General features: G+C 43.0%; 1 protein-coding gene across 4 annotated transcripts in view; it reads right to left on the minus strand.

Moving 5' to 3' along the window:
* ctnna1 (catenin (cadherin-associated protein), alpha 1) overlaps positions 1 to 26,653 on the minus strand; it is a 226,794-nt gene that overhangs the window by 199,234 nt on the left and 907 nt on the right. For 2 of the 4 annotated variants that reach the window (XM_042326139.1, XM_042326141.1), the window contains exons 1-3: positions 25,898 to 26,230; positions 17,778 to 17,895; positions 16,687 to 16,882 (exon numbers count right to left, since the gene is read on the minus strand). In XM_042326139.1, coding sequence (XP_042182073.1) covers positions 16,687 to 16,882; positions 17,778 to 17,882 — 301 coding nt within the window. In that variant the 5' untranslated portion in view covers positions 17,883 to 17,895; positions 25,898 to 26,230. Of the gene's footprint in view, positions 1 to 16,686; positions 16,883 to 17,777; positions 17,896 to 25,897; positions 26,231 to 26,653 lie in introns of those variants that run through there. The other 2 variants (XM_042326138.1, XM_042326140.1) reach the window with 2 other exon arrangements.

Consider the following 26,653-nt stretch of genomic DNA (forward strand, 5'->3'; position numbering starts at 1 on the left):
TGGTTTCATCAGACTAGAGAATCTTGTTTCTCATGGTCCGAGAGTCTTTAGGTACCTTTTGGAAAACTCCAAGTGGGCTGTCAAACGTTGTTTAATGAGTGGCCTCTGTCATAAAGGCCTCATTGTTAGAGTGCTGCAGAGATGGTTGTCTTTCTGGAAGCTTCTCCCATCTCCACAAAGGAACTCCGGAGCTCTGTCAGAGTGACCATCGGGTTCTGAGTAAGGCCCTTCTCCCCTGATTGCTTAATTTGGCCGGGCGGCCAGCTCTGGGAAGAGTCTTGGTGGTTCCAAACTTCTTCCATTTAAGAATGATGGAATCCACTTTTCTTGGGGACTATCAATGATGCAAAAATGTTTTGGTACCCTTCCCCAGATGTGTGCCTCGACAGAATCCTGTCTCATAGCTCTACGGGCAATTCCTTCGACCTCATGGGTTGTTTCGTGCTTTGACAATCACTGTCAACTGTGGGACCTTATATAGACAGGTGTGTGTCTTTCCCAATAATTTCCAATCACGTGAATTTACCACAGGTGGAATCCAATCAAGTTGTAGAAACATCAAGGATGATCAATGGAAACAGGATGCACCTGAGCTCAATTTTGATTTTCATAGCACAGGGTCTGAATACTTACGTAAATAAGATAATTACGTTTTTTATATTTAATACTTTTCACTTTATTCCATTATTCATGTTCTATTTTTAAAGTATATAGGGCAGCAGTCTTTAAGATGCAGGGTTGAATAACCAGGTGGTAACCAGCTAGTGATGGCTATTTGACAGTCTGATGGCCATGAGATAGAAGCTGTTTTCAGTCTCTCAGATTTACCTGTACTGACCTCCCCGTCTGGATGGTAGTGGGGTGAACAGGCCATGGTGTTTTTTTCATCTTTATTTAACTAGGCAAGTCAGAACCATTTCAAAGGATCTGAAAACATATGTAAAAAAAAAAAAATTAAAAATGAATTTATACATTTGCAAAAAAATCCTAGAAGACTTTTCGCTTTCGTCATTATGGGGTATTGATGATTGTATTTAATTTAATCCATTTTAGTGTAAGGCTGTAATGTAACAAAATGTGTGGGGGGAAATAGGTCTGAACTGTACCAATGCACGGTATATAACCATATGAATGAATTTATACCATATTCTGCCCATATGAACATTTATTTTAGGCCATAAATTGATAAAGTTATGTAGGCTACATACTAAATAGTCTGCCCATATGACCGCATACAATACTTGTAGGCATACTTAAAAATGAAAAGCAGTAAAACACATTTAATAAAAGACACTCATGAACACAATAGTAAAACAGTGTGCTTAACAGCTTTCCCAGGGAAACTCAACATATTGCAGGCTCACACGGACAAAAAGAGTAGCAGAGGTGTTTGTGTCTGCTGCAAGTGTTAGCAGTAAAATAGTAACACTATGTGCTTCAATGTTTCTTCATAGATATTATGGATGTCAGGGCTCCCTGGAAAACAGTGGTTGAGTAAAGACAAAAATAAAATAAGGGTTACTCATTGTCAGTTCCACAAAACATACAAACTTTGTAGGAACTAGCCCCAGACTGTATGTCTCCTCAGTTCGCCTCAGTCCATAACACTAACTCTTATAAATTTATAATTGGTCTGCGAGTGCAAAAGACACTAAAATGTTACTGGTGAGGAAATTATTCATATAGGATTCTGTAAAAAAAAAAAAAAAAAAAAAAAAAAAAAAAAGTTAAAACCACTTAACTGCAATAAAACGACAGCTGGAGAAAAAAAAAATATGCTTGGGTCAGACCCAGGTCTTTAGTGAAATGTTCTCTATAATTACATATAAAAAAATATAAAAAATCCAGAGCAAATGTTTCCCCCTCTCGTTGCCTAACGTCTAGGCCTAATGGTACACTGCTTTACTGCCTAGAAATGTTCTGGGTCACAAAAAAATGGTTTTCAAAAAAAAAAAAAAAAAAAAAAAAAAAAAGTGTGACTCCAGCAACCCTGGACGCTGTTCCAAGTAGTCGGTGTCCGTCCCAAATGGCACCCCGTAACCAATAGTGACCAGAGCTCAGGTCAAAAGCAGTGCACTACTCTGTAAGGGCTCTGGGTCAAAAGTAGTACACTTCATAGGGAATGTGGTGCCATTTTGGTACAAAGCCTGTGACCACACGCAATCAGTCCCAACTCTCAATCCTGTGGTCCCCCCACCCCAGTGGATCAGATCAATAAGGCTATTTTTGAGGAGATTGTATAATAAAGAATCTAGAAGAATCTAGAATCACTGTCATCCCTCTCGTCTGGAGGAGAGACAGCACACCCATTGTGCACTGCCAGCTCACTAAATGATGAAAAGATTACAATATGTATTACACAATCAGCCACAACAGCAGGAAGACCGACAGACACCGACAGACACCGACAGACACCGACAGACACCGACAGACACCGACAGACACCGACAGACACCGACAGACACCGACAGACACCGACAGACACCGACAGACACCGACAGACACCGACAGACACCGACAGACACCGACAGACACCGACAGACACCGACAGACACCGACAGACACCGACAGAGCGATATTGAATTCAGTCCAGTATGTATGTATTTGCGTGATATTCCAAATGCCTGTATCACAGAATTATTTATTTATTTTTATGAGCATTTGTGTCAGCTTGTTCTCTTTATGGTCTCAACTCGTTCGCTCCTTCTGTGCGCACCTTCCCATTTACACCGGAGATCTGTATATAATGACAAGATGCTCATGTCTCCGCCCTAACAATGGGAGTCGTTGTCCCAAAAGGCAGGACAAGCTTATGTTCAAAATAAGCACATAGAAAACGCATTTTGGCGAAAGTGAAACCTCACTTCACCCCTTTCTCCTAAGACCCTCCCCCTACCACTCACAACCAACAAAGATGGGAGATCACTTCTTCCCCTCTGACAAAACGGGTTCAACTCGCTATTTGTATTTGGGGTTTGGTCCAAAATTAAAGGGTCATATGGACACTAACACATGGAGACATACTGCAATAGAGAAGTTAAACAGGGTGGTTGGAAATAGCCTTCAGGTTGTTGGAAAGGTTGTTGTTTCACCTCAGATTTCAGGCAGAGCAGACTACTAAAAAACAGATGTACCAATTAACTTCATTCTGGAAAATTAAATGCTCAATTTGTCCCATGAGCATTACGGTACCACGTATCGCTAGGAGCATTTTATTCAAATAAAGATTGCTGTAATAGCCTTTTAGTCGGTTTTATAAAATGTGTATAAAATATAAAAACAGTAAGGAATTGGCTTCTCATTCTTGATTTCAACATGTAAACAACACGGACAGGATAGCATGCTGTTCCAACAGTTGGAGACGGACAGGATAGCATGCTGTTCCAACAGTTGGAGACGGACAGGATAGCATGCTGTTCCAACAGTTGGAGACGGACAGGATAGCATGCTGTTCCAACAGTTGGAGACGGACAGGATAGCATGCTGTTCCAACAGTTGGAGACGGACAGGATAGCATGCTGTTCTAACAGTTGGAGACGGACAGGATAGCATGCTGTTCTAACAGTTGGAGACGGACAGGATAGCATGCTGTTCCAACAGTTGGAGACGGACAGGATAGCATGCTGTTCTAACAGTTGGAGACGGACAGGATAGCATGCTGTTCTAACAGTTGGAGACGGACAGGATAGCATGCTGTTCTAACAGTTGGAGACGGACAGGATAGCATGCTGTTCTAACAGTTGGAGACGGACAGGATAGCATGCTGTTCCAACAGTTGGAGACGGACAGGATAGCATGCTGTTCTAACAGTTGGAGACGGACAGGATAGCATGCTGTTCCAACAGTTGGAGACGGACAGGATAGCATGCTGTTCCAACAGTTGGAGACGGACAGGATAGCATGCTGTTCCAACAGTTGGAGACGGACAGGATAGCATGCTGTTCCAACAGTTGGAGACGGACAGGATAGCATGCTGTTCCAACAGTTGGAGACGGACAGGATAGCATGCTGTTCTAACAGTTGGAGACGGACAGGATAGCATGCTGTTCTAACAGTTGGAGACGGACAGGATAGCATGCTGTTCCAACAGTTGGAGACGGACAGGAGGTCGTGTTTCTAATTCAACTGTTTTGCCTTTTTAGCTGTATTCCAGAGCTTATCAAATTATACCTTGATCCAAGTTGGCTAAACTTGAAGTCTAAATATTAGCTGGCTACTCACTGCCACGTGGGCTTGTGTTTGAGAAATTGTTTATGAGACCTGTGTTCACCTTCTATAAATGGCTGCTACATTAGTAAATGTGCATTATGCATGGTTCAGGTTAAATTAGGAACGAAAAGTTCATTTTTATACAGACAACGCTAACGCCAGATCAGTGATTGCAAAAATGTGTTTTATAATATATTTTTTTAAATATCAAAAGTTGTGTTTTTGTTTTTTTAAGATAATGTAATTAGTGGGTCTTATGATTATGGAAGGCATATAATCAGCCTAGGTATAATATACTGAGCCCTGAATTAATTACATTATTGCTGACTGTTTTAAAATGCATTGTATTTGACTTTTAATTGTAGAAAGCTTATTTATATATTGTAATCCCAAAACATTTGTTTATTATTATTATTATATTTTAAGTGTTTTTGGCCACAGAGGGAGCGAAAGGAGAGAAGAACGAGGAAGAGAGCGATGTCCATTTTTATTCCAGATGAGATGTTATAAAGCATCAGTCAGAAGGTATGAACGAAGAGAACAGGCAGGGAGGGATCGTTGTGAGACGAGAGCTGAGATGTTGTGAATGACTGAAGAACATTCATGCAAACAAGATGGAATCCCCCACACCAAACCAAAACGGGGGGGGATTATTAAATAGTTACAAGCATGCAAAACACATTTAACTTGCATTGCCCGCCCCCCCCTCCCTCCCTCCATCCACCCCCCATCCTTTCCCCTCTCCAACCCAAACAATTACATACGCCTTTATTTCATCCCATTTTAAAAACAGCTGGTAAACCACAGCTGGGTATAAAATGTGTTTTTATATTATTCGGGGCTAAGGGAAGAGAAGAGAAGAGGAGGGGAGGGGAGGGGGAGGGAGGAGGGCTAAGGCCCAGTCAAATGGCTGCATTATCAGTCTGTCCACGCTCCGCAGAAGAGCGTAGCATAGTCCCAACTGTCAGGCCAGCCCTGCCACAAGCAGAGCTGCTGAATTCCTGTTCAATGACAGAGTGCATCCCAAATGGCACCCTATTCCCTATACTGTGCACTTACTGTTGACCAGAGCCCAGGGAGTAGGGTGCTATTTGGGACACAAATAAAATAGCAGAGGACGACTGACATTCCCAGGCACTGACAACACTGCTGGTGGCACTACTGTCTACCAAGCAGACAACTCAGAGCACAACAACTTACCCACGACCACCTTAACTATATCAGTAACGAACACAGTGAGTGACGAAGTATGTTTGTCAAAGACCTTGGCTGAAGAACTTAAGTACCAGCAACCTAGGGCTGTCCCCGACTAAAAAATAAATAAAACAAATTTAAAAACTTGTCAAACGAAAGTAGTCTGGTTTTTCTGCCAATTTTCTTCAGCGTGTATTTTTCCATATATAAAACATGTGTTTTAATAAAATCAGCTGTATATACACACACACACACGCAGAGTCTTGTCTGATGCTTTAAGCACAGTTTGATTAAATAAATTGAAACAAATGTCTGAAGAGGGAGCCAGACATCAAGATAATCAGAAGAAAAAAAAAAAGAAAAAAAAAATGTCATCTCATCTCTACTCCACCTGTCTGCAAAGAACTTTAAACATTGTATCAACTATCTACTGGGTCCGGCCTGAGGCTCATGCAGCTAACTTAATCATATTCCCATGCCCTCAGTTTCCTGTGCCAGTGAGCTATGTACTGACAGCTGTATTTGCACAAGGGAGTAGTAACCAGGTATTTATTATGTTTCCGGCTGGGATATTCAGAGAATACCATTTTTTCCCCCCTTTCACACTGAGGATCGGTGGTTATCGAAAGGGAGAGAGGTGGAAATAATTTCTCAAATACATTAAGGACCTATAGCCATTCTCAACTGATGTTATATAAAAAAAAAAATGTTTTTTTTTAAATGACTACTTGCTGTTTGAGGTGAAGAAAAATATATTTAATAAGCTCTACAGCTCATTGGTGGTGGGGTGTTAGAACAATCAGAAATACCCAACAGGGTACATTTAATACATTTGCACACAGGCGGGATAGCCTAGGCCTCCTTCTATGACTAAATCAGTTGCGCACCGTAACTCAACATTGACAGGAGTAAAAGTCTAAAACAATAAATTAACAAAACTCATAAACGGAATGAACTAAAACAAAAACACAATAAATTGAGCTCCGCAAACAACGTGTCCCATCAGAGAACGGTAAATTACTAAATATAAATGCAGGCATATTGATCATTTATTATTAATTGCGTCAACAGAATTTACCGTAATCAAACATTGTAGATTAGAAAATGTGGATTAAAAGGGTATTTAGCATAAATCACAACCACATGTAACACAGATTTGCATTAAAAGTCCCAATGCAAAGTTAGCTCAGTTTTTTATTGTTCAAGTTTACATAAAACTAAAATCAGAAATCCCCAAAAATGCCATAGTTGCAGGGTCACATAAAATGGAGGACGTGGCAAACCAGCCTGTTCCCTATCATGTGAACTCCAACAGAAATAAAACAGTTGAAGCTGACTTCAAAATGGAGGACGCGGCAAACCAGCCTGTTCCCTATCATGTGAACTCCAACAGAAATAAAACAGTTGAAGCCGACTTCAAACTAAACCAAATAGTTTGCACTCATGACTACTGGTTTGAATTTTCATCCAGCTTACAAGATCTTGTTACAAATCAGCTGGCAAGGTTGCTAGCCAACTAGCCTGCTGACGTTATCCCTACCAGCCTGTGAACATTAGGTTAGCGCTGTGTGAGTCAGCTAGCTGCTATCAACACCTAGCTTACAGTTACATTCAAAGTAATCCAACATTTTGGAAATACATAACGCCATCTAACCAGTTATGAAATTATGTTACCGGTATATGCTGTTATTTAAGCCTGCTAGATAGCCAATCACCATAGTCAACATAGACTTCACTTTCAAAAGTATGTGGACACCCCTTCAAATTAGTGGAGTCAGCCTTGTGTGTGTAAAATAGAGCACAAAGCCGTGCAATCTCCATAGACAAACATTGGCCTTACTGAAGAGATGAGTGAGTTTCAATGTGTCGCCATCATAGGATGCCACACCTTTCCAATAAATGTTTGCCCTGCTAGAGCAGCCACCCGGCTCAACTGTAAGTGCTGTTCTTGTGAAGTGGAAGCGTCTTGGAGCAACAACGGCTCAGCCGCAAAGTGGTAGACCACACAAGCTGACAGAACAGGGACCACCGAGTGCTGAAGCCGTAAAAAAACGTCTGTCCACGGCCGCAACGAATTCCAAACCGCCTCTGGAAGCAACGTCGCACTAGAACGGTTCGTCGGGAACTTTCCTTGGCCGAGCAGCCGCACACACATACACACACACACACACGCCTTCCCAGAAGAGTGGAGGCTGTTATAGCAGCAATGTTCCAACATCTAGTGGAAAGCCTTCCCAGAAGAGTGGAGGCTGTTATAGCAGCAATGTTCCAACATCTAGTGGAAAGCCTTCCCAGAAGACTGGAGTCTGTGATAGCGGCTAAGGAGGGGGAACCAACTCCATATTAATGCACTTCAACAAGTGATAGCACTATCAGTAAGGCTAAGAACAGGAGAGACACCCTAGCCATAGTTACGGCAGCAGAGAGACACCCTAGCCATAGTTACAGCAGCAGAGAGATAAACTAGCTGGAGCAAAAGCATGGTGAGCAGATGGACTTGAGGGGGGGGGGTAGTGTCGGATCGGAAAAGAGAAGCACTGAAGAGCTGCTGTTAGAGAACATTAGGATTTCATTTGATGGTGATTTGATGGCAGCTTTCTGACACTCGTTGTCGTGGCAGCCATAAAACTAAATATGAAACGGAATCTGAAAATCTGGAATCTGTCAGTTAGGTCTCACTAGGCAGGTGGAGAATACAGGCATTTAAAAACTTATGAGATCATCAATAACATATTCCCTCCATCCACGCAGGAGTTCTGCTACGCTCTCTCATCATTTTCATGGCAACAGTCAGTCTGGGCGAACTAGAAACATCCCGGCTGGGGGGACAGAGGCCAGAAACATCCCGGCTGGGGGGACACAGGTCAGAAACATCCCGGCTGGGGGGACACAGGCCAGGAAGTCAGTAGAAACATCCTGGATAGCAGAACAGAGAATAGAAACAAGCTGTTCACTAACAGCCGTGACGATCCCTGTTTAGTCCTGCAGTAAGATTACTACTATACCTAGGATTAGCAAACCAATCCAGTTGATTCATCCTGAATGCTGTGCCATGCAAATCCACTATGCCCCCACAAAGATGTGCAACTGTATGGAGCTGCAATCGCTGCATATACACACACAATGACCAAAAGTATGTGGACGCCTGCTCGTCAAACATCTCATTTCAAACTCATGGGCGTTAATATACAGTTGGACCCCCGCTTTGCTGCATTAACAGCCTGGGAAGGCTTTCCACTAGATGTAGGGAGAACATGCATTGAATGGCATATAAAAAAAGTGTTGACAGTGCGCAATTTTTTATTTAACCTTTAAACTAGGCAAGTCAGTTAAGAACAAATTCTTGTTTTCAATGATGGCCTAGGAACAGTGGGTTAACTGCCTGTTCAGGGGCAGAACGGCAGATTTTTACCTTGTCAGCTCGGGGGATTCGATCTTGCAACCTTTCGGTTACGAGTCCAACGCTCTAACCACTAGGCTACCCGAATAACAAAACTACCTCAGCTCTCGGCCGTAAAAAAAACCCCGAAAATAACTAAATTCAGAGCAGAGTAATACCCAAAGAACCATTAGGAGTCAGGTGATAAGCCGTTCTGGAAATTTCTGTCAACACACAATTTATTGGACCCGTAAAAACATGTGATGACCACTTCAAGTCTAAAGCTCATGTGAAGAACAAGGAAAAGAGCCGTGTTTGCCAGAACATGCCTCTTCAAACCACCATTACCAGTGCAAGAGCATCAGCAGATTCAAGACGAGAATTTATTCAAGACTTTGTGGCTGTGTGCGCCGAGTCTGACATCCCCTTAGAAAAGCTAAAAAATAAAAAAAAAGCTATGGACGTTTCTAGTGAAGCAAACATGAAGCTTTGCCAGAAAATGAGAGCAGCCTCCATCAAAACTCACCTGCCCCGTGTGTTTGACCAACATATGCCTGCCATTGGACAGAAGATCCGTGTGGGAAGAAGCTTGCGGTGGTTGTTGACGAGACAAGATGCTGTTCTAAACATAGGCTGTTAACTCAAAGACTATTAATTATTCGAGGTCGAACGATTATGATTTTAACGCCGATACCGACAATTGGAGGACCAATAAAAAGCCGATATTATATACACAATAATAAATAAAAATGTATTAAAAAAATAAAATAAATAAAAATTGCCCGATAAATCGGTATCAGCTTTTTTGGGGTATGTATGATAAATGACCATTACAACAATATTGAATGAACACTTATTTGAACTTAATATAATACATAAATAAAACTCATCTAAATAAGGAAACATGTTCAATTTGGTTTAAAATAATGCAAAAACAGTGTTGGAGAAGTGTAATACGCGCCATGTAGAAAAGCTAACGTTTCAGTTCCTTACTCAGAACATGAAAGGATGATATGAACGTCGGTTTAATAACATGAGACTTCAATATTCCCAGGTAAGAAGTTTTAGGTTGTAAAAAGTTATTAAAAAAGGACTTTTTCTCTCTATACCATTTGTATTTCATGTATTTCATTTGACTATTGGCTGTTCTTATAGGCACTATAGTATTGCCAGCCTAATCTCGGGAGTCGATAGGCTTGAAGTCAATGCTTGAAGCACAGCGAAGAGCTGCTGGCAAACGCAGGAAAGTGCTGTTTGAATGAATGCTTACGAGCCTGCTGCTGCCCACCGCCCAGACTCCTCTATCAAATCAGACTTAATTATAATATAATAAGACACAGAAATACGAGTCTTAGGTCGTATTAATATGGTCAAATCCTGAAACTATAATTTCGAAAAGAAAATGTTTATTCTTTCAGTGAAATACAGAACCGTTCCGTATTTTATCAAATGGGTGGCATCCATAAGTCTAAATATTGCTGTTACATTGCACAACCGTCAATGTTATGTCATAACTATGAAAAATTCTGGCAAATTAATTACGGTTTGTTAGGAAGAAATGGTCTTCACACAGTTCGCAGCGAGCCAGGCGGCCCAAACTCCTGCATATACCCTGACTCTGCTTGCACAGAACGCAAGACAAGTGACAGTTTCGCTAGTTAATATTGCTGCTAACATTAATTTATTTTAACTAAATAGGCAAGTTTAAAAAAAGATATACTTGTGTATTGATTAAGAAAAGCATTGATGTTTATGGTTAGATACATTGGTGCAACGACTGTGCTTTTTTTCCCGCGAAAGCGCTGTGATTCGATGATCAATGCGGTGCCTGTTAATTTATTATTTGCAACACAAGACAAGCTAGTTAAACTAGTAATATCATCAACCATGCATAGTTAACTAGTAATTGTGTTAAGATTAAATGGTTTTTAATGGAAGTGTAAATGCTAGCTAGCAACTTACCTTGGCTCCTTGCTGCACTCACAACAGGTTGTCAGCCTGCCACGCAGTCTCCTCGTGGAATGCAATGTAATCGGCATCCAAAAAATGCTGATTACAGACTTATGAAAACTTAATCTGTCCAAATTAAGCTATAAATATTAAAATCGAGAATTAAATCTAGAATTGGCTTCCTATTTCACAACAAAGCATCCTTCACTCATGCCGCCAAACATACCCTCGTAAAACAGACTATCCTACCAATCCTTGACTTCAGCGATGTCATTTACAAAATAGCCCCCCAACAAACTACTCAGCAAACTGGATGCAGTCTATCACAGTGCCATCCGTTTTATCACCAAAGCCCCATATACTACCCACCACTGCGACCTGTACGCACTCATTGGCTGGCTCATTGGCTACATATTCGTCGCCAAACCCACTGGCCCCAGGTCATCTACAAGTCTTGGCTAGGTAAAGCCCCGCCTTAGCTCACTGGTCACCATAGCAACACCCAACCTTGGCACACGCTCCAGCAGGTATATTTCACTGGTCGTCCCCAAAGCCAACAGTTTATTTGGCCGCCTTTCCTTCCAGTTCTGCTGCCAATGACTGGAACGAATCGCAAAAATCTCTGAAGTTGTAGACTCACATCTCCCTCACTAACTTTAAGCACCAGCTGTCAGAGCAGCTTACAGATCACTGCACCTGTACACAGCCAATCTGTAAATAGCACATCCCCATATTATTACTTACCTTCTTGCACCCCATTCTCTCTACTTGCACATATCACTCCAGTATTAATGCTAAATTGTAATTACTGTCACCTCTATGGCCTATTTATTGACTACCTCCCTACATTTGCACACATTTTTATTGAGTGTACATTTGTTTGTGTGTGACTGTTGTTTTGTGCTTTGCTTTATCGTGGCCGGGTCGCAGTTGTAAATTAGAACATAATTAATATACCTTGGCAATAACCTGCATTTACATTCTGCAATGTAAATTACCCTCATGTAAATTGTGATATTCCAAACAACGAGCTATCGTGGTGAAATATAGCGATGCATATTGTCAGCAGCTGTCTCCCTCTAGCTAACTGTAGCTGCATCTATAATTGTGTTTACACTTCTTTTTTTAAACACTGTCAATATTTTAGGTTAAAACAATTAAAAAGTTTCCTTATCTTTCCCTTTCAGGTGTTGATAACTCTCCGGCGGATGTAATTTTCATGGACAAATGCAACTACACAACTTTTTCCCAAGCTATACTAGCCTCCCTTCCACAGCAACGATCTGAACGATGCCTGGGCAACGGTCACAGATAATGCCTCATAACGCCTGAGGGCATACAAGGAGGTTCTGAAAGGAGTGATGCCCGACAGTGTCCATGTAACCTGTCTCTACCATGTCATCAATCTGGCGGGTGAGACCTAGCCACACTACCGTCATCTTTATGAAGTCTGCCAGAAAGAGAAGGTGGGTGAGCTTTCTCATTATGAAGGCATATGTGCAGGCCAAGTCTCCTCCTGAAGCAGCGAGCTCCGGATGGAATAAGCTGTTTTGAGGCAGTGAAGTACCATGCAGAGCATGTTCATCTGTAGAAAGAGGTTGTTTGTTTTTTTTTTTCGCAGGAAAGTCATCATCCCAGGCAGTCACAAACATCCTCAGCCAGCTGGAAACAGAACGTGCAGGCCCTGACTGTTTAGCTAAACTTCATCTCGGAGGTCTGCTCCACAATTTTATGACAGCTCTGTCAATCCTTGGAGGAAACCACCATCCCACAGCATGTCTGCATACAATGTCATGGAGGATCTGGGCTCTGTGAATGGAACGGCAACAAAAAAACAACCATGCTGGTATGGGAGCCAAGACAGATACGTTATTGAGAAAGATGGTGGATTGGAGAGAGGTGCTTAACCATCTCCATGATACATTCCACGTTGCCTTCACAAAGTTGTCAAAGCACTGGGACACACATCCAGCCAGAGATGTCGACAGACTGGCTCGGGTGTTCGATCCTAGGCAGGCTCCAGCCATGAAAAAGCAGATTGAAGCCCCACACACACACACACCTGAAACCCATCAACAGTGCTCAGTGAAGAATGGATTGCCTATCAGCTCTGTGTGTCCAGGGAGCCCTCACCAGCTTTGGAGCTTGCTGATGACTGGAGGGGCCCCGAGTGGGAGAATCCCAAGAGTTGCAGAAGAAGTCAGTGCCCGACATCTACTTCCCAGTCAGCTCAGCCGACAGAGACACAGAGACACAGAGACACAGAGACACAGAGACACAGAGACACAGAGACACAGAGACACAGAGACACAGAGAGACAGAGAGACAGAGAGACAGAGAGACAGAGAGACAGAGAGACAGAGAGACAGAGAGACAGAGAGACAGAGAGACAGAGAGACAGAGAGACAGAGAGACAGAGAGACAGAGAGACAGAGAGACAGAGAGACAGAGAGACAGAGAGACAGAGAGACAGAGAGACAGAGAGACAGAGACACAGAGACACAGAGACACAGAGACACAGAGACACAGAGACACAGAGACACAGAGACACAGAGAGACAGAGAGACAGAGAGACAGAGAGACAGAGAGACAGAGAGACAGAGAGACAGAGAGACAGAGAGACAGAGAGACAGAGAGACAGAGAGTTTTAGCAAATAGAAGAATCTACACAGAGAAGCGAAGAGGCACTCACTGAGCGCAACAAAGATGGCTGACAATCATGTACTTCAATGGAGATGTCTGTGATACATGGAAAACTTCAGAGCTCATAAGGTAGTTCTATAGGTTTTGCCCCATTTCTCTTTGCCCCCCATTTATAATTTAAAACACTTAATAAAAGCACTTTATTTTACAAAAAAACAATGAATGCAATATTTATTTATTTTTACATAAGTATGAACTAAGGTTTTATAATTTAAACACTTAATAAATCACTATTTTACAAAACAATATTGCATTCATAGTTATAATGTAAAAACAAAATTTTAAAAATGGTTTTGCCTATTGCTTCCTAGATTCTTACATTATTTTTTTTCATTTATAATAACACTATTCAAGCACTTGCCTTGATAAAAACAAAAGATGCAATGTTGTTTTGCATCATTACAAAATGTACTTGTTATATCTCAGTAAATAGTTTTATTCAATCCCATTCGACACTTTGATAAAATTAGCATACATCGTACCACAGAATAAAGAAATATTTTAACATAAAAAATGTAATATTGGAGAATTTTTTTTTATTTGAATGAAATTCATAGGGCCCTACACAAGCAGGACAGTCCCTACACTTTGGAGAGAGATAACAAAAACAAATCAGCATTGTGTGATGTCAGTATGTTTTTACTTGCTGCCATAGCCTAGTTCCTGATAAAAACAACTACTACTTGCAGGGCATAAAATGTACATTTTGGTTCACCAGCCACTGTGGCAGGTAAATGTATTTTTTTTAAACAGATGTGCATGCTTAGTAATGTTTCTAAAACAACGGATGTATTACTACTAAGTAGTAATGTGGTATATTATTTTACATTTGTAACCCTTCTCTTAAACCAAAATATTAATGAAAAATATGTTTTAAATACTTTAACAGCTACTGCAGAACCCTGACCACCAGTGGCTGGTGGAATAAACATCTGCCCACATTCTGCTGCCTCCTGCACAGCTTAGCCAATGTTAGCAACAATAACAGAAAAATTACATTCAACTGCTAATTAGACTGCTTGTCTGTGTAGTGCTGCGTTCCACCACTGGGCAGCCAAGTGAGACAGGCAGCCAAGTGAGACAGGCAGCCAAGTGAGACAGGCAGCCAAGTGAGACAGGCAGCCAAGTGAGACAGGCAGCCAAGTGAGACAGGCAGCCAAGTGAGACAGGCAGCCAAGTGAGACAGGCAGCCAAGTGAGACAGGTAGCCAAGTGAGACAGGCAGCTAAATGAGACAGGTAGCCAAGTGAGACAGGCAGCTAAATGAGACAGGTAGCCAAGTGAGACAGGCAGCTAAATGAGACAGGTAGCCAAGTGAGACAGGCAGCCAAGTGTGTATCTGGATCGGTGGAAAGAGTGACAACGGACGAGTTCGTTATGCATCCGCCCGATGCCATTGTTATACCACATATGCTGATATCGTGGCGAGAGTAAATAGCCGCACGCAACTCAGCAGCTAAGTACATAAAAATCACTAGACTGCCTGTTTGTGTTGTGCTTATGTTGACAATAGTGACAACACAGTAATGTATTTTTGTGTAAAACATGTAGCCATCTCCCCGCATGAAAAACATGAAATCAGGCCTATGCTTACAGACGCATGGAATGCAATAGTTAGAACAGTTGTGTACAACATGAGGTTTGTGGGCTACACCATTGATCAAGGACCCCGGGCACAGCCAAGAGGGGCACCCCGGGCACAGCCAAGGGGGCACAGCCAAGGGGGCACAGCCAAGAGGGGCACCCCGGGCACAGCCAAGAGGGGCACCCCGGGCACAGCCAAGAGGGGCACCCGGGCACAGCAGATAGTGGGTGAAATCTCCTTCTCCTGCCTACACCACATCGTCTCATTCAATAGGCATCAATATCAACAGGCTTTTAAAAAACATTCATGGCCAAACAAGCCATTGAGAAATGAGGAGCTGAGCATCTTGACGGGGTTAAACCTCTCCATTAACCCGAGTCCTCTCCTCCCTCCACCAGAAGGGACAGAGAGGAAAAATCACACCGCAGCTACTAGCAGTAATGAGATTTAACAACATGAGTTAAAAGATTGGGGTGATGATGCTTAAGGCTACATGCCTCTACGCAGCCCTTTATACTGAGCTAACAGGGATTTTTCAGCCACTGAAATCCTTGGGGCGGTCTTTAAAAGTGCAACAAACAGTTGTAAGCTGCATGAAAGAAAAAAAAAAAAAATGTAGAATTGAAAGAAATTAGCTTTAAAACTGAAAAAAAAAAACATCTCAGCTCCATGGAGAAATAAGTAGAATTGCAAGCCTGCCACAAGCCCTTTTTTTTTCAGAAAAGGCCTGACACTCCCTCTCCTCCATAGAGGGTAAGAGAATGAAAGACTGCAGGGCAGAATACAATGACAGGAAGGATAGCAGTGGTTCAATCCACAGACGCAGTTTGAATAAATTCAGAGGAGGATTCATAGGGCACCAACTGAATAAATATGTTCCCTTGAAGTCAAGTGGCAGAACTACAAGGTCAAATTACCCATTAGGCAAATCATGTGATATATTTCAGATATTCCTCAAAAACAACATGCTTTCAATTAATAGGTTTGATATGGGGGGCATTGTGGGGGGGCCTAATAACAGACAGAAATTAAGAAACTTGGCACAGAAACATCCACCGGTTTGTGGTTGACCCTACGCCAGTGGTTCCAAACCCTCGTCTCCCAAACAGTACACAGCTCCTTTTCCATGGACAAGAACACCCAATTCAACTAATCATCAAGCCCTCAATGAGTTGAATGAGATGCTTGTGTCAAGGGCTTCAACAAAAACTGTACTGTTGAGGGGTACTGGAGGACCAGGGTTGGGGAAAACACTGGGCTATGAGTCTCGTGAAGCATAGGGGCGGCAGCGTAGCCTAGTGGTTAAGAGTGTTGGACTAGTAACCGGGAAGGTTGCAAGATCGAATCCCCTGAACAAGGCAGTTAACCCCACTGTCCCTAGACCAGTTAACCCCACTGTCCCTAGACCAGTTAACCCCACTGTCCCTAGACCAGTTAACCCCACTGTCCCTAGACCAGTTAACCCCACTGTCCCTAGACCAGTTAACCCCACTGTCCCTAGACCAGTTAACCCCACTGTCCCTAGGCCACCATTGAAAATAAGAATGTGTTCTAATTGCCTAGTTAAATGAAAGGGTTTTGAGTAAGTCTATATAGAAACTGCACCCGACATGTGGATGATATACCTATTCATCCATAAAAAAGAGAACAGGGTTTTCAAGGCTTACCTTGCTTGCGTACATCCTCCACGGCAGCAGTGAGCTCGTCCTTGAGGAACTGGCTCTCCTTGGCGATCTTCTCTCCTTTATCCAGGAAGTTCAACGTGGCTGTCTCCACCGAGGCAGCCAATACATGGGCCTTCTTAGAGCGACCCTTCTTCTTATTGGACGGCCCCTTGTTGCTGGAGTTCACCAGGGTCGTGACCTTTAGGAGCAGGACGAGAGGTCAAATGTCTCGAGGGCGAGATTCACAACACCGCTTCTGAAAGTCACTGACACTACAGCTAAAGATATCTTTTTTTAATAAGTCTCTAGTCATAGCTAGCCAACTGGTTCCAGACTACAAACAATGAAAGTAGCTAGTGCTTTTCAAGCCTTTAGGGCTAGATACCAATGAACCAATCAAAACCCATCATGAATGCATGACAACCAGTTTTAAAATACAGGCTACCTAATAGACTTACAGCATTTCTAACTGTCAACAAATATCAAAACACATTTGCTCAGTCAAAACGTATGTATCCTATGAAAACAAATTGAATATATCGTTCTATCAAAATGCATGCATTGTCAAAACGTTTGTGTCAGGGGATGCTAGCTGGCGAGGGGCCCTAAAAGGGCGACGATGCGCCTATTGTCAGAGGGGTTGTCACAATACCAACAATGTGACGCCAGGTCAAGAATCCCAAGGCCGAGTCGTCTGGTGATACCATAGGGGTTTTGTTCACAGCTGTCACGCGTGATATTCAATGAAGCACTCATTCTTATGACATACCCGCCGCCGCGATCTGAATCCTGATATTTTATTTGTACGTGCGGTAGGGGTGCGTACTGTGCTCATGTTATCATTTGAGAGAGAGAGAGAGAGTGATAATCGTGATCACACAAGGAGATCCGTTCGCACCTCTTTAATAGCTAAATGGGTGACACACTCTTCGTCTGCACCCTTTGTCAGACACCCCACACAATTTATTTTTATTTTTATTTTTTTAAACAGATCAACCTGATTCATGTGGATTACCCATTTTCAGATCATAACGGTGAATATGGCCAAAGTTTGCATCCCTGACATATTGGATTAAAATGTACGCATTTCCAACCTGTGTGACCAAGGGCTCCAGCAGCCTCTCTACAGCCAGGGTACGGATCTCCAGGCTCTTCGGATCCCATTTGAAGTTGATGTTAGCCGTGTTTATGGTTGTCATGTTTACCTCGTATCTGAGGAGGAGAGGAGAGAGGGATGGTTACTGAGGAGCGGGAGGGGATGATAAGATTACGACAAAAACGGATGTCTGGGTCATTCATCAAATGAGGGGTTAAGCCACCAGCCATGGCAACACAGCCAGCCCCCCCCGGAGGTACAACACATTTCAACTGACCTCTGATCTGTGTGCAGCATAGAACATTATTGGGCCATCTAGCCTAGATGAGAGCTAACCCCACACATCATAAAAACTATAAAGGCCTTATTGCATTGAATCAACAACAACAAAAAGCTGTGCAACCCATTGACAGTGTTTATTTAACCAATTCATGCCAAGCGAAGAGCCACGACACCATGGGAGCTGCCCAAATGGCACCCTATCCCCTATGCAGTGCACTATTTTTGACCAAGACCCACAGGAAGTTGTGGGGGAAAAAGTAGTGCACTATATAGGGAAATGGGTGCTATTTGAGCAGCAACCATGGTGTCGTGACACAGACACTGTTTTAAAAATGGATGCTCCTTCTTCAGAGACAGGTCTCCCTTCCACCACTGTTCGACAGCCATAAAAATGTTCACTTCCGTCATCGTGAAGTGCTTTGAGAGACTAGTCAAGGACCATATCACCTCCACCCTACCTGACACCCTAGACCCACTCCAATTTGCTTACCGCCCAAATAGGTCCACAGACGATGCAATCTCAACCACACTGCCCTAACCCATCTGGACAAGAGGAATACCTATGTGAGAATGCTGTTCATCGACTACAGCTCGGCATTCAACACCATAGTACCCTCCAAGCTCGTCATCAAGCTCGAGACCCTGGGTCTCGACCCCGCCCTGTGCAACTGGGTACTGGACTTCCTGACGGGCCGCCCCCAGGTGGTGAGGGTAGGCAACAACATCTCCTCCCCGCTGATCCTCAACACTGGGGCCCCACAAGGGTGCGTTCTGAGCCCTCTTCTGTACTCCCTGTTCACCCACGACTGCGTGGCCACGCACGCCTCCAACTCAATCATCAAGTTTGCGGACGACACAACAGTGGTAGGCTTGATTACCAACAATGACGAAACGGCCTACAGGGAGGAGGTGAGGGCCCTCGGAGTGTGGTGTCAGGAAAATAACCTCACACTCAACGTCAAGAAAAATAAGGAGATGATTGTGGACTTCAGGAAACAGCAGAGGGAACACCCCCCTATCCACATCGATGGAACAGTAGTGGAGAGGGTAGCAAGTTTTAAGCTCCTTGGCGTACATATCACAGAAACTGAATTGGTCCACTCACACAGACAGCATCGTGAGGAAGGCGCAGCAGCGCCTCTTCAACCTCAGGAGGCTGAAGAAATTCGGCTTGTCACCAAAAGCACTGACAAACATCTACAGATGCACAATCGAGAGCATCCTGTCGGGCTGTATCACCGCCTGGTACGGCAACTGCTCCGCCCACAACCGTAAGGCTCTCCAGAGGGTAGCGAGGTCTGCACAACGCATCACCGGGGGCAAACTATCTGCCCTCCAGGACACCTACACCACCCGATGTCACAGGAAGGCCATAAAGATCATCAAGGACAACAACCACCCGAGCCACTGCCTGTTCACCCCGCTGTCATCCAGAAGGCGAGGTCAGTACAGGTGCATCAAAGCTGGGACCGAGAGACTGAAAAACAGCTTCTATCTCAAGGCCATCAGACTGTTAAACAGCCACCACTAACATTGAGTGGCTGCCAACACACTGACTCAACTCCAGCCACTTTAATAATGGGAATTGATGGGAAATGTAAAATATATCACTAGCCACTTTAAACAATGTTACCTAATATAATGTTTACATACCCTACATTATTCATCTCATATGTATACGTATATACTGTACTCTATATCATCTACTGCATCTTTATGTAATACATGTATCACTAGCCACTTTAACTATGCCACTTTGTTTACATACTCATCTCATATGTATATACTGTACTCAATACCATCTACTGTATCTTGCCTATGCCGCTCTGTACCATCACTCATTCATATATCTTTATGTACATATTCTTTATCCCCTTACACTTGTGTCTATAAGGTAGTAGTTTTGGAATTGTTAGCAAGATTACTTGTTGGTTATTACTGCATTGTCAGAGCTAGAAGCACAAGCATTTCGCTACACTCGCATTAACATCTGCTAACCATGTGTATGTGACAAATAAAATTTGATTTGATTTGAAGTGGAGCAGAGTAACATTTTGGCCCTTTTAAATATGGATGCTCCCTCTTCAGAGGAGGCAGGTCTCTCTCCACCACCGTTAAGACAGCCATAAGTGGAACAGTACAGCGACTGGCCTTGTATTGATTAGCCTTCACGCACTGAGTGGCAGGGATAATCAGGATGCCCCGAGGGCTGAGCAGGGCTGGACCCAGGACCCTGTCTGCCAGGCCGACACAGAGGGAGGCCGTCTCTCCATACACAGAGGGAGGCCGTCTCTCCATACACAGAGGGAGGCCGTCTCTCCATACACAGAGGGAGGCCGTCTCTCCATACACAGAGGGAGGCCGTCTCTCCATACACAGAGGGAGGCCGTCTCTCCATACACAGAGGGAGGCCGTCTCTCCATACACAGAGGGAGGCCGTCTCTCCATACACAGAGGGAGGCCGTCTCTCCATACACAGAGGGAGGCCGTCTCTCCATACACAGAGGGAGGCCGTCTCTCCATACACAGAGGGAGGCCGTCTCTCCATACACAGAGGGAGGCCGTCTCTCCATACACAGAGGGAGGCCGTCTCTCCATACACAGAGGGAGGCCGTCTCTCCATACACAGAGGGAGGCCGTCTCTCCATACACAGAGGGAGGCCGTCTCTCCATACACAGAGGGAGGCCGTCTCTCCATACACAGAGGGAGGCCGTCTCTCCATACACAGAGGGAGGCCGTCTCCCATACACAGAGGGAGGCCGTCTCTCCATACACAGAGGGAGGCCGTCTCTCCATACACAGAGGGAGGCCGTCTCTCCATACACAGAGGGAGGCCGTCTCTCCATTTATTTATTTATTTTATTTTATCTTTATTTAACCAGGTAGGCAAGTTGAGAACAAGTTCTCATTTACAATTGCGACCTGGCCAAGATAAAGCAAAGCAGTTCGACAGATACAACGACAGAGTTACACATGGAGTAAAACAAACATACAGTCAATAATACAGTATAAACAAGTCTATATACAATGTGAGCAAATGAGGTGAGAAGGGAGGTAAAGGCAAAAAAAGGCCATGGTGGCGAAGTAAATACAATATAGCAAGTAAAACACTGGAATGGTAGTTTTGCAATGGAAGAATGTGCAAAGTAGAAATAAAAATAATGGGGTGCAAAGGAGCAAAATAAATAAATTAAAATTATATACAGTTGGGAAAGAGGTAGTTGTTTGGGCTAAATTATAGGTGGGCTATGTACAGGTGCAGTAATCTGTGAGCTGCTCTGACAGTTGGTGCTTAAAGCTAGTGAGGGAGATAAGTGTTTCCAGTTTCAGAGATTTTTGTAGTTCGTTCCAGTCATTGGCAGCAGAGAACTGGAAGGAGAGGTGGCCAAAGAAAGAATTGGTTTTGGGGGTGACTAGAGAGATATACCTGCTGGAGCGTGTGCTACAGATGGGAGATGCTATGGTGACCAGCGAGCTGAGATAAGGGGGACTTTACCTAGCAGGGTCTTGTAGATGACATGGAGCCAGTGGGTTTGGCGACGAGTATGAAGCGAGGGCCAGCCAACGAGAGCGTACAGGTCGCAATGGTGGGTAGTATATGGGGCTTTGGTGACAAAACGGATTGCACTGTGATAGACTGCATCCAATTTGTTGATTAGGGTATTGGAGGCCATTTTGTAAATGACATCGCCAAAGTCGAGGATTGGTAGGATGGTCAGTTTTACAAGGGTATGTTTGGCAGCATGAGTGAAGGATGCTTTGTTGCGAAATAGGAAGCCAATTCTAGATTTAACTTTGGATTGGAGATGTTTGATATGGGTCTGGAAGGAGAGTTTACAGTCTAACCAGACACCTAAGTATTTGTAGTTGTCCACGTATTCTAAGTCAGAGCCGTCCAGAGTAGTGATGTTGGACAGGCGGGTAGGTGCAGGTAGCGATCGGTTGAAGAGCATGCATTTAGTTTTACTTGTATTTAAGAGCAATTGGAGGCCACGGAAGGAGAGTTGTATGGCATTGAAGCTTGCCTGGAGAGTTGTTAACACAGTGTCCAAAGAAGGGCCGGAAGTATACAGAATGGTGTCGTCTGCGTAGAGGTGGATCAGGGACTCACCAGCAGCAAGAGCGACCTCATTGATGTATACAGAGAAGAGAGTCGGTCCAAGAATTGAACCCTGTGGCACCCCCATAGAGACTGTCAGAGGTCCGGACAGCAGACCCTCCGATTTGACACACTGAACTCTATCAGAGAAGTAGTTGGTGAACCAGGCGAGGCAATCATTTGAGAAACCAAGGCTGTCGAGTCTGCCGATGAGGATGTGGTGATTGACAGAGTCGAAAGCCTTGGCCAGATCAATGAATACGGCTGCACAGTAATGTTTCTTATCGATGGCGGTTAAGATATCGTTTAGGACCTTGAGCGTGGCTGAGGTGCACCCATGACCAGCTCTGAAACCAGATTGCATAGCAGAGAAGGTATGGTGAGATTCAAAATGGTCGGTAATCTGTTTGTCGACTTGGCTTTCGAAGACCTTAGAAAGGCACGGTAGGATAGATATAGGTCTGTAGCAGTTTGGGTCAAGAGTGTCCCCCTTTGAAGAGGGGGATGACCGCAGCTGCTTTCCAATCTTTGGGAATCTCAGACGACACGAAAGAGAGGTTGAACAGGCTAGTAATAGGGGTGGCAACAATTTCGGCAGATAATTTTAGAAAGAAAGGGTCCAGATTGTCTAGCCCGGCTGATTTGTAGGGGTCCAGATTTTGCAGCTCTTTCAGAACATCAGCTGAATGGATTTGGGAGAAGGAGAAATGGGGAAGGCTTGGGCGAGTTGCTGTTGGGGGTGCAGTGCTGTTGACTGGGGTAGGAGTAGCCAGGTGGAAAGCATGGCCAGCCGTAGAAAAATGCTTATTGAAATTCTCAATTATGGTGGATTTATCAGTGGTGACAGTGTTTCCTATCTTCAGTGCAGTGGGCAGCTGGGAGGAGGTGTTCTTATTCTCCATGGACTTTACAGTGTCCCAGAACTTTTTTGAGTTAGTGTTGCAGGAAGCAAATTTCTGCTTGAAAAAGCTAGCCTTGGCTTTTCTAACTACCTGTGTATAATGGTTTCTAGCTTCCCTGAACAGCTGCATATCACGGGGGCTGTTCGATGCTAATGCAGAACGCCATAGGATGTTTTTGTCAATACACAGAGGGGGCAATGGGTAAAATAACATGTTAATTAAGCAATAAGGCCGAGGGGGTGTGGTATATAGCCAATATATCACGGCTAAGGGCTGTTTTTATGCGACGCAACACGGACTGCCTGGATACAGACCTTAGCTGTGGTATATTGGCCACAAACCCAAGGTGCCTTATTGCTATTATACTGAACAAAAAAATCAACACATGTAAAAAGTGTTGGTCCCATGTTTCATGAGCTGAAATAAAAGATCCAAGAAACTTTTCAAAAAGCTTATTTCTTTCAAATGTGCACAAATTTGTTTACATCCCTGTTAGTGAACATTTCTCCTTTGCCAAGATAATCCATCCACCTGACAGGTGTGACATATCAAGAAGCTGATTTAAACATTTTTAAAAAGACTCATTACACAGGTGCACCTTATGCTGGGGACAATAAAAGGCCACTAAAAAAAGTGCAGCTTTTTGTCACAGATGTCTCAAGTTAAGGGAGCACGCAATTGGCATAATGACTGCAGTAATGTCCACCAGAGCTGTTGCCAGAGAATTTAATGTTCATTTCTCAACCATAAGCCACCTCCATTGTTTTAGAAAATTTGGCAGTACGTCCAACCGGCCTCACAACCGTAGACCACGTGTAACCACACCAGCCCACACCCAGCTTCTTCACCAGCGAGATTGCCGGGGGGGGGGGAATTCTACATTTTCTTTATGAGTAGTGCGTGACCCTAAGGAGGCAACACATACAATCTAAGTGATTTCGATGTCTCTCTATTCTGATTGGTTTATACTGTTCAATTCAACTTCTGAAAATCTGGGCCTTATTTTTAACCTAAATGTTGCAATTAGACTTGCGATTTAGAGCAAAACACTTGGAATCATGGGAACAGAATGTCTATTCTAATTATATAGTTAGAATATAATAGTGGGCACTTTGAATACAGTGTTGCTTGACATGACAACAAATGAAAATGCCAGGGAGAATTTATTGTGAACGGATAGGAACTAATGTGTTGATAGGTGTTTTCTAGGGGACCCTATAATCTTTGGATACATTGAATGTTTTCTCTTAGCTACGTCATGTAGCTAACATTCTTGCTTTTGCGTTTACCTCTAATTTAGGTGACACTGTTGCACAAACATACTGATTTGGGTCTATACAATCACTGGTATTATCAGACTGTATAGCTAATTACGCTTGCTCTTACTCAGTGCATTTGTTAGCCAGCTAGCGATTAGCATTAGCGGCTAACAAGATTTAGGAACAACTTGCTAAGAAAAGACAAACTGTTAGAATATGTAATAAACACAAGCTAATAGTGTAATTATAGAACGGTAGTAGATTTATATTAAGAAGCAAAGTGAAAACAGCATCGTTGTAGTGAACATTGTTGCATGTGCTGCATTGACCATGCAGACTGAACGCAAAGTGTCTCCTGGTTGAGGAACATCAACTGCGCTCCAGCAGCATAGAGAGATGACTGAAGTAGCGAACTATAAAAATGGACCTTACACACTGCTTATCACATTTATCGAACATTCAAATACTGGTATAGAAGGTCAAGTAAAAAAAGTAATAATTTAAAAACAGTCTGTGCATCAATACCGGTATAGTCGCAAAAAAAAAAAAAGTATAGGACACAGCCCTATTCCCCAGTGGGTGGGCCTAACCCTCCCAGGCCCACTAATGGCTGCGCCCCTGCCCAGTCAACTGAAATTCATAGATAAGGGCCTAAAATAATTTATGTAAATTTACTGATTTCCTTAAAAAGGTAATAGTAACTCAGCAAAATCTTTGAAATTGTTGCATGTTATGTTTATATTGTTTATATTTTAGTTCTGTATAACTAGAGCAGTTAAATAATGTTAAAATAAAAAAATACCACGGGTATGACACACTTATTTTAACTAGGTAAGTCAGTTAAGAACAAATTCTTATTTACAATGACGGCCTCCTAGAGAACAGTGGGTTAACTGCCTCGTTCAGGCTCCTAAAATTTTCCATTTGTATCTTTTAATGGAATAATAGTTACCGCTCAATCACTTGCCTGCTGCCGTCCCCCAATATCCTCGACCTAGATATTTTAAATTAAAAAAAGTTAACGCTTACTGTTTAGTTAACAAACGAGTCTTCACTTCACTAGCTTACGAAACTAATACTATGCCCCTGGCTCGCTTAAATGTCTAGGTATGTTTTGGGGCCTTTACACCAGAGCCGGTTTTAACGAAGGACAAACATTTGTGATTAGCGGCTAATTGAGTTAGCTTCACGTTACTAACTAACAAAAACGAAACACTTCAACAAAACAACACACTGTTTTGACTTGTTGAAGTTACCAACAAGCAAAAAAAAAAAATGTCAAGTTGACCAATTAAATGAACAAGTTAATAATCTAACGTTACAAAAACACAAACATACATACAATAATAAGTAACTAACCAGGTGTCACTAACGTTAGCGAGCACAATAAACAGCGAGAGTGACTGAAGAGGTTTCGTATTGCGTTGAAAACAATTAAACAAATAAATTGTAACAAAGTCAAAGTAACGGATTAAAAACGAGTAAAAACAACCAGCTACTTTTGCAACTACACGAAAACACTTTTTATTTTATTTTAAATCACAGTAAAAACTTAAAATCACAGTGAAAACTTACCGAAAGGCAACAATACACTTGGAAAACTTGTTCAGTTCAAAAACAACAAACACACAAAAAACACCTCAAAATGGTGGATTGAATCGGGAATTCGTCCCCTGATTCCAAGTTTCTCTTTCCCAACCGACGTTTACTTCCCTCGACTTGTTAAAAAGGGGAAATGAAGCTTCGATACTTTGTGTTGTTGTTTTTTAACTATTGAAAGTCACAATATACGATAGATGTTGGAATACAAAAGGATTCCTCAACTTTGATAAAGGTTTCGGTCAGTAACTATTCCCTGAAGGGTGGGGAAGAGAGAGAGAGAGAGAGAGGGGGTCAGTGTGCTATTTCCTGAAGTCACGGAAAAGGGCAGAACCGGGAGACTATGACCTGACAAAAGCGTTATCAGGTGTTTATAAGGCGTGGTGCTGAAATGTCAACGCTTTACCTTATAAGGATCTAATGAGGAATTTTTCTAACGAAACCCAATGGAAGGAATTTCCAATTTATTCGAGCTAAATCAGTTTAGCTGGAGGAAGCTCCAATTTCCTCGGGGAAGGTGTGCCACAAGTATTTTATTTGTTTTTATAGCCTATTTAGTCTAACCAGTAGCCCATGAAAAAATCTAATACAACATGAAACAACAGGTTCAATAAAACAGGGGTTCTTAAACTTTGTCTGCTCGACACCCAAATGAGAAATTGACCGTTCTCCCGTGTCCCAAATCATCCAACGACCCAAACTCAAATCTAGTTTCGGTATTTCCTTTTAGAT

This window comes from Oncorhynchus tshawytscha, linkage group LG08 (genome assembly GCF_018296145.1).
Source record: "Oncorhynchus tshawytscha isolate Ot180627B linkage group LG08, Otsh_v2.0, whole genome shotgun sequence".
Lineage (NCBI taxonomy): Eukaryota > Metazoa > Chordata > Actinopteri > Salmoniformes > Salmonidae > Oncorhynchus > Oncorhynchus tshawytscha.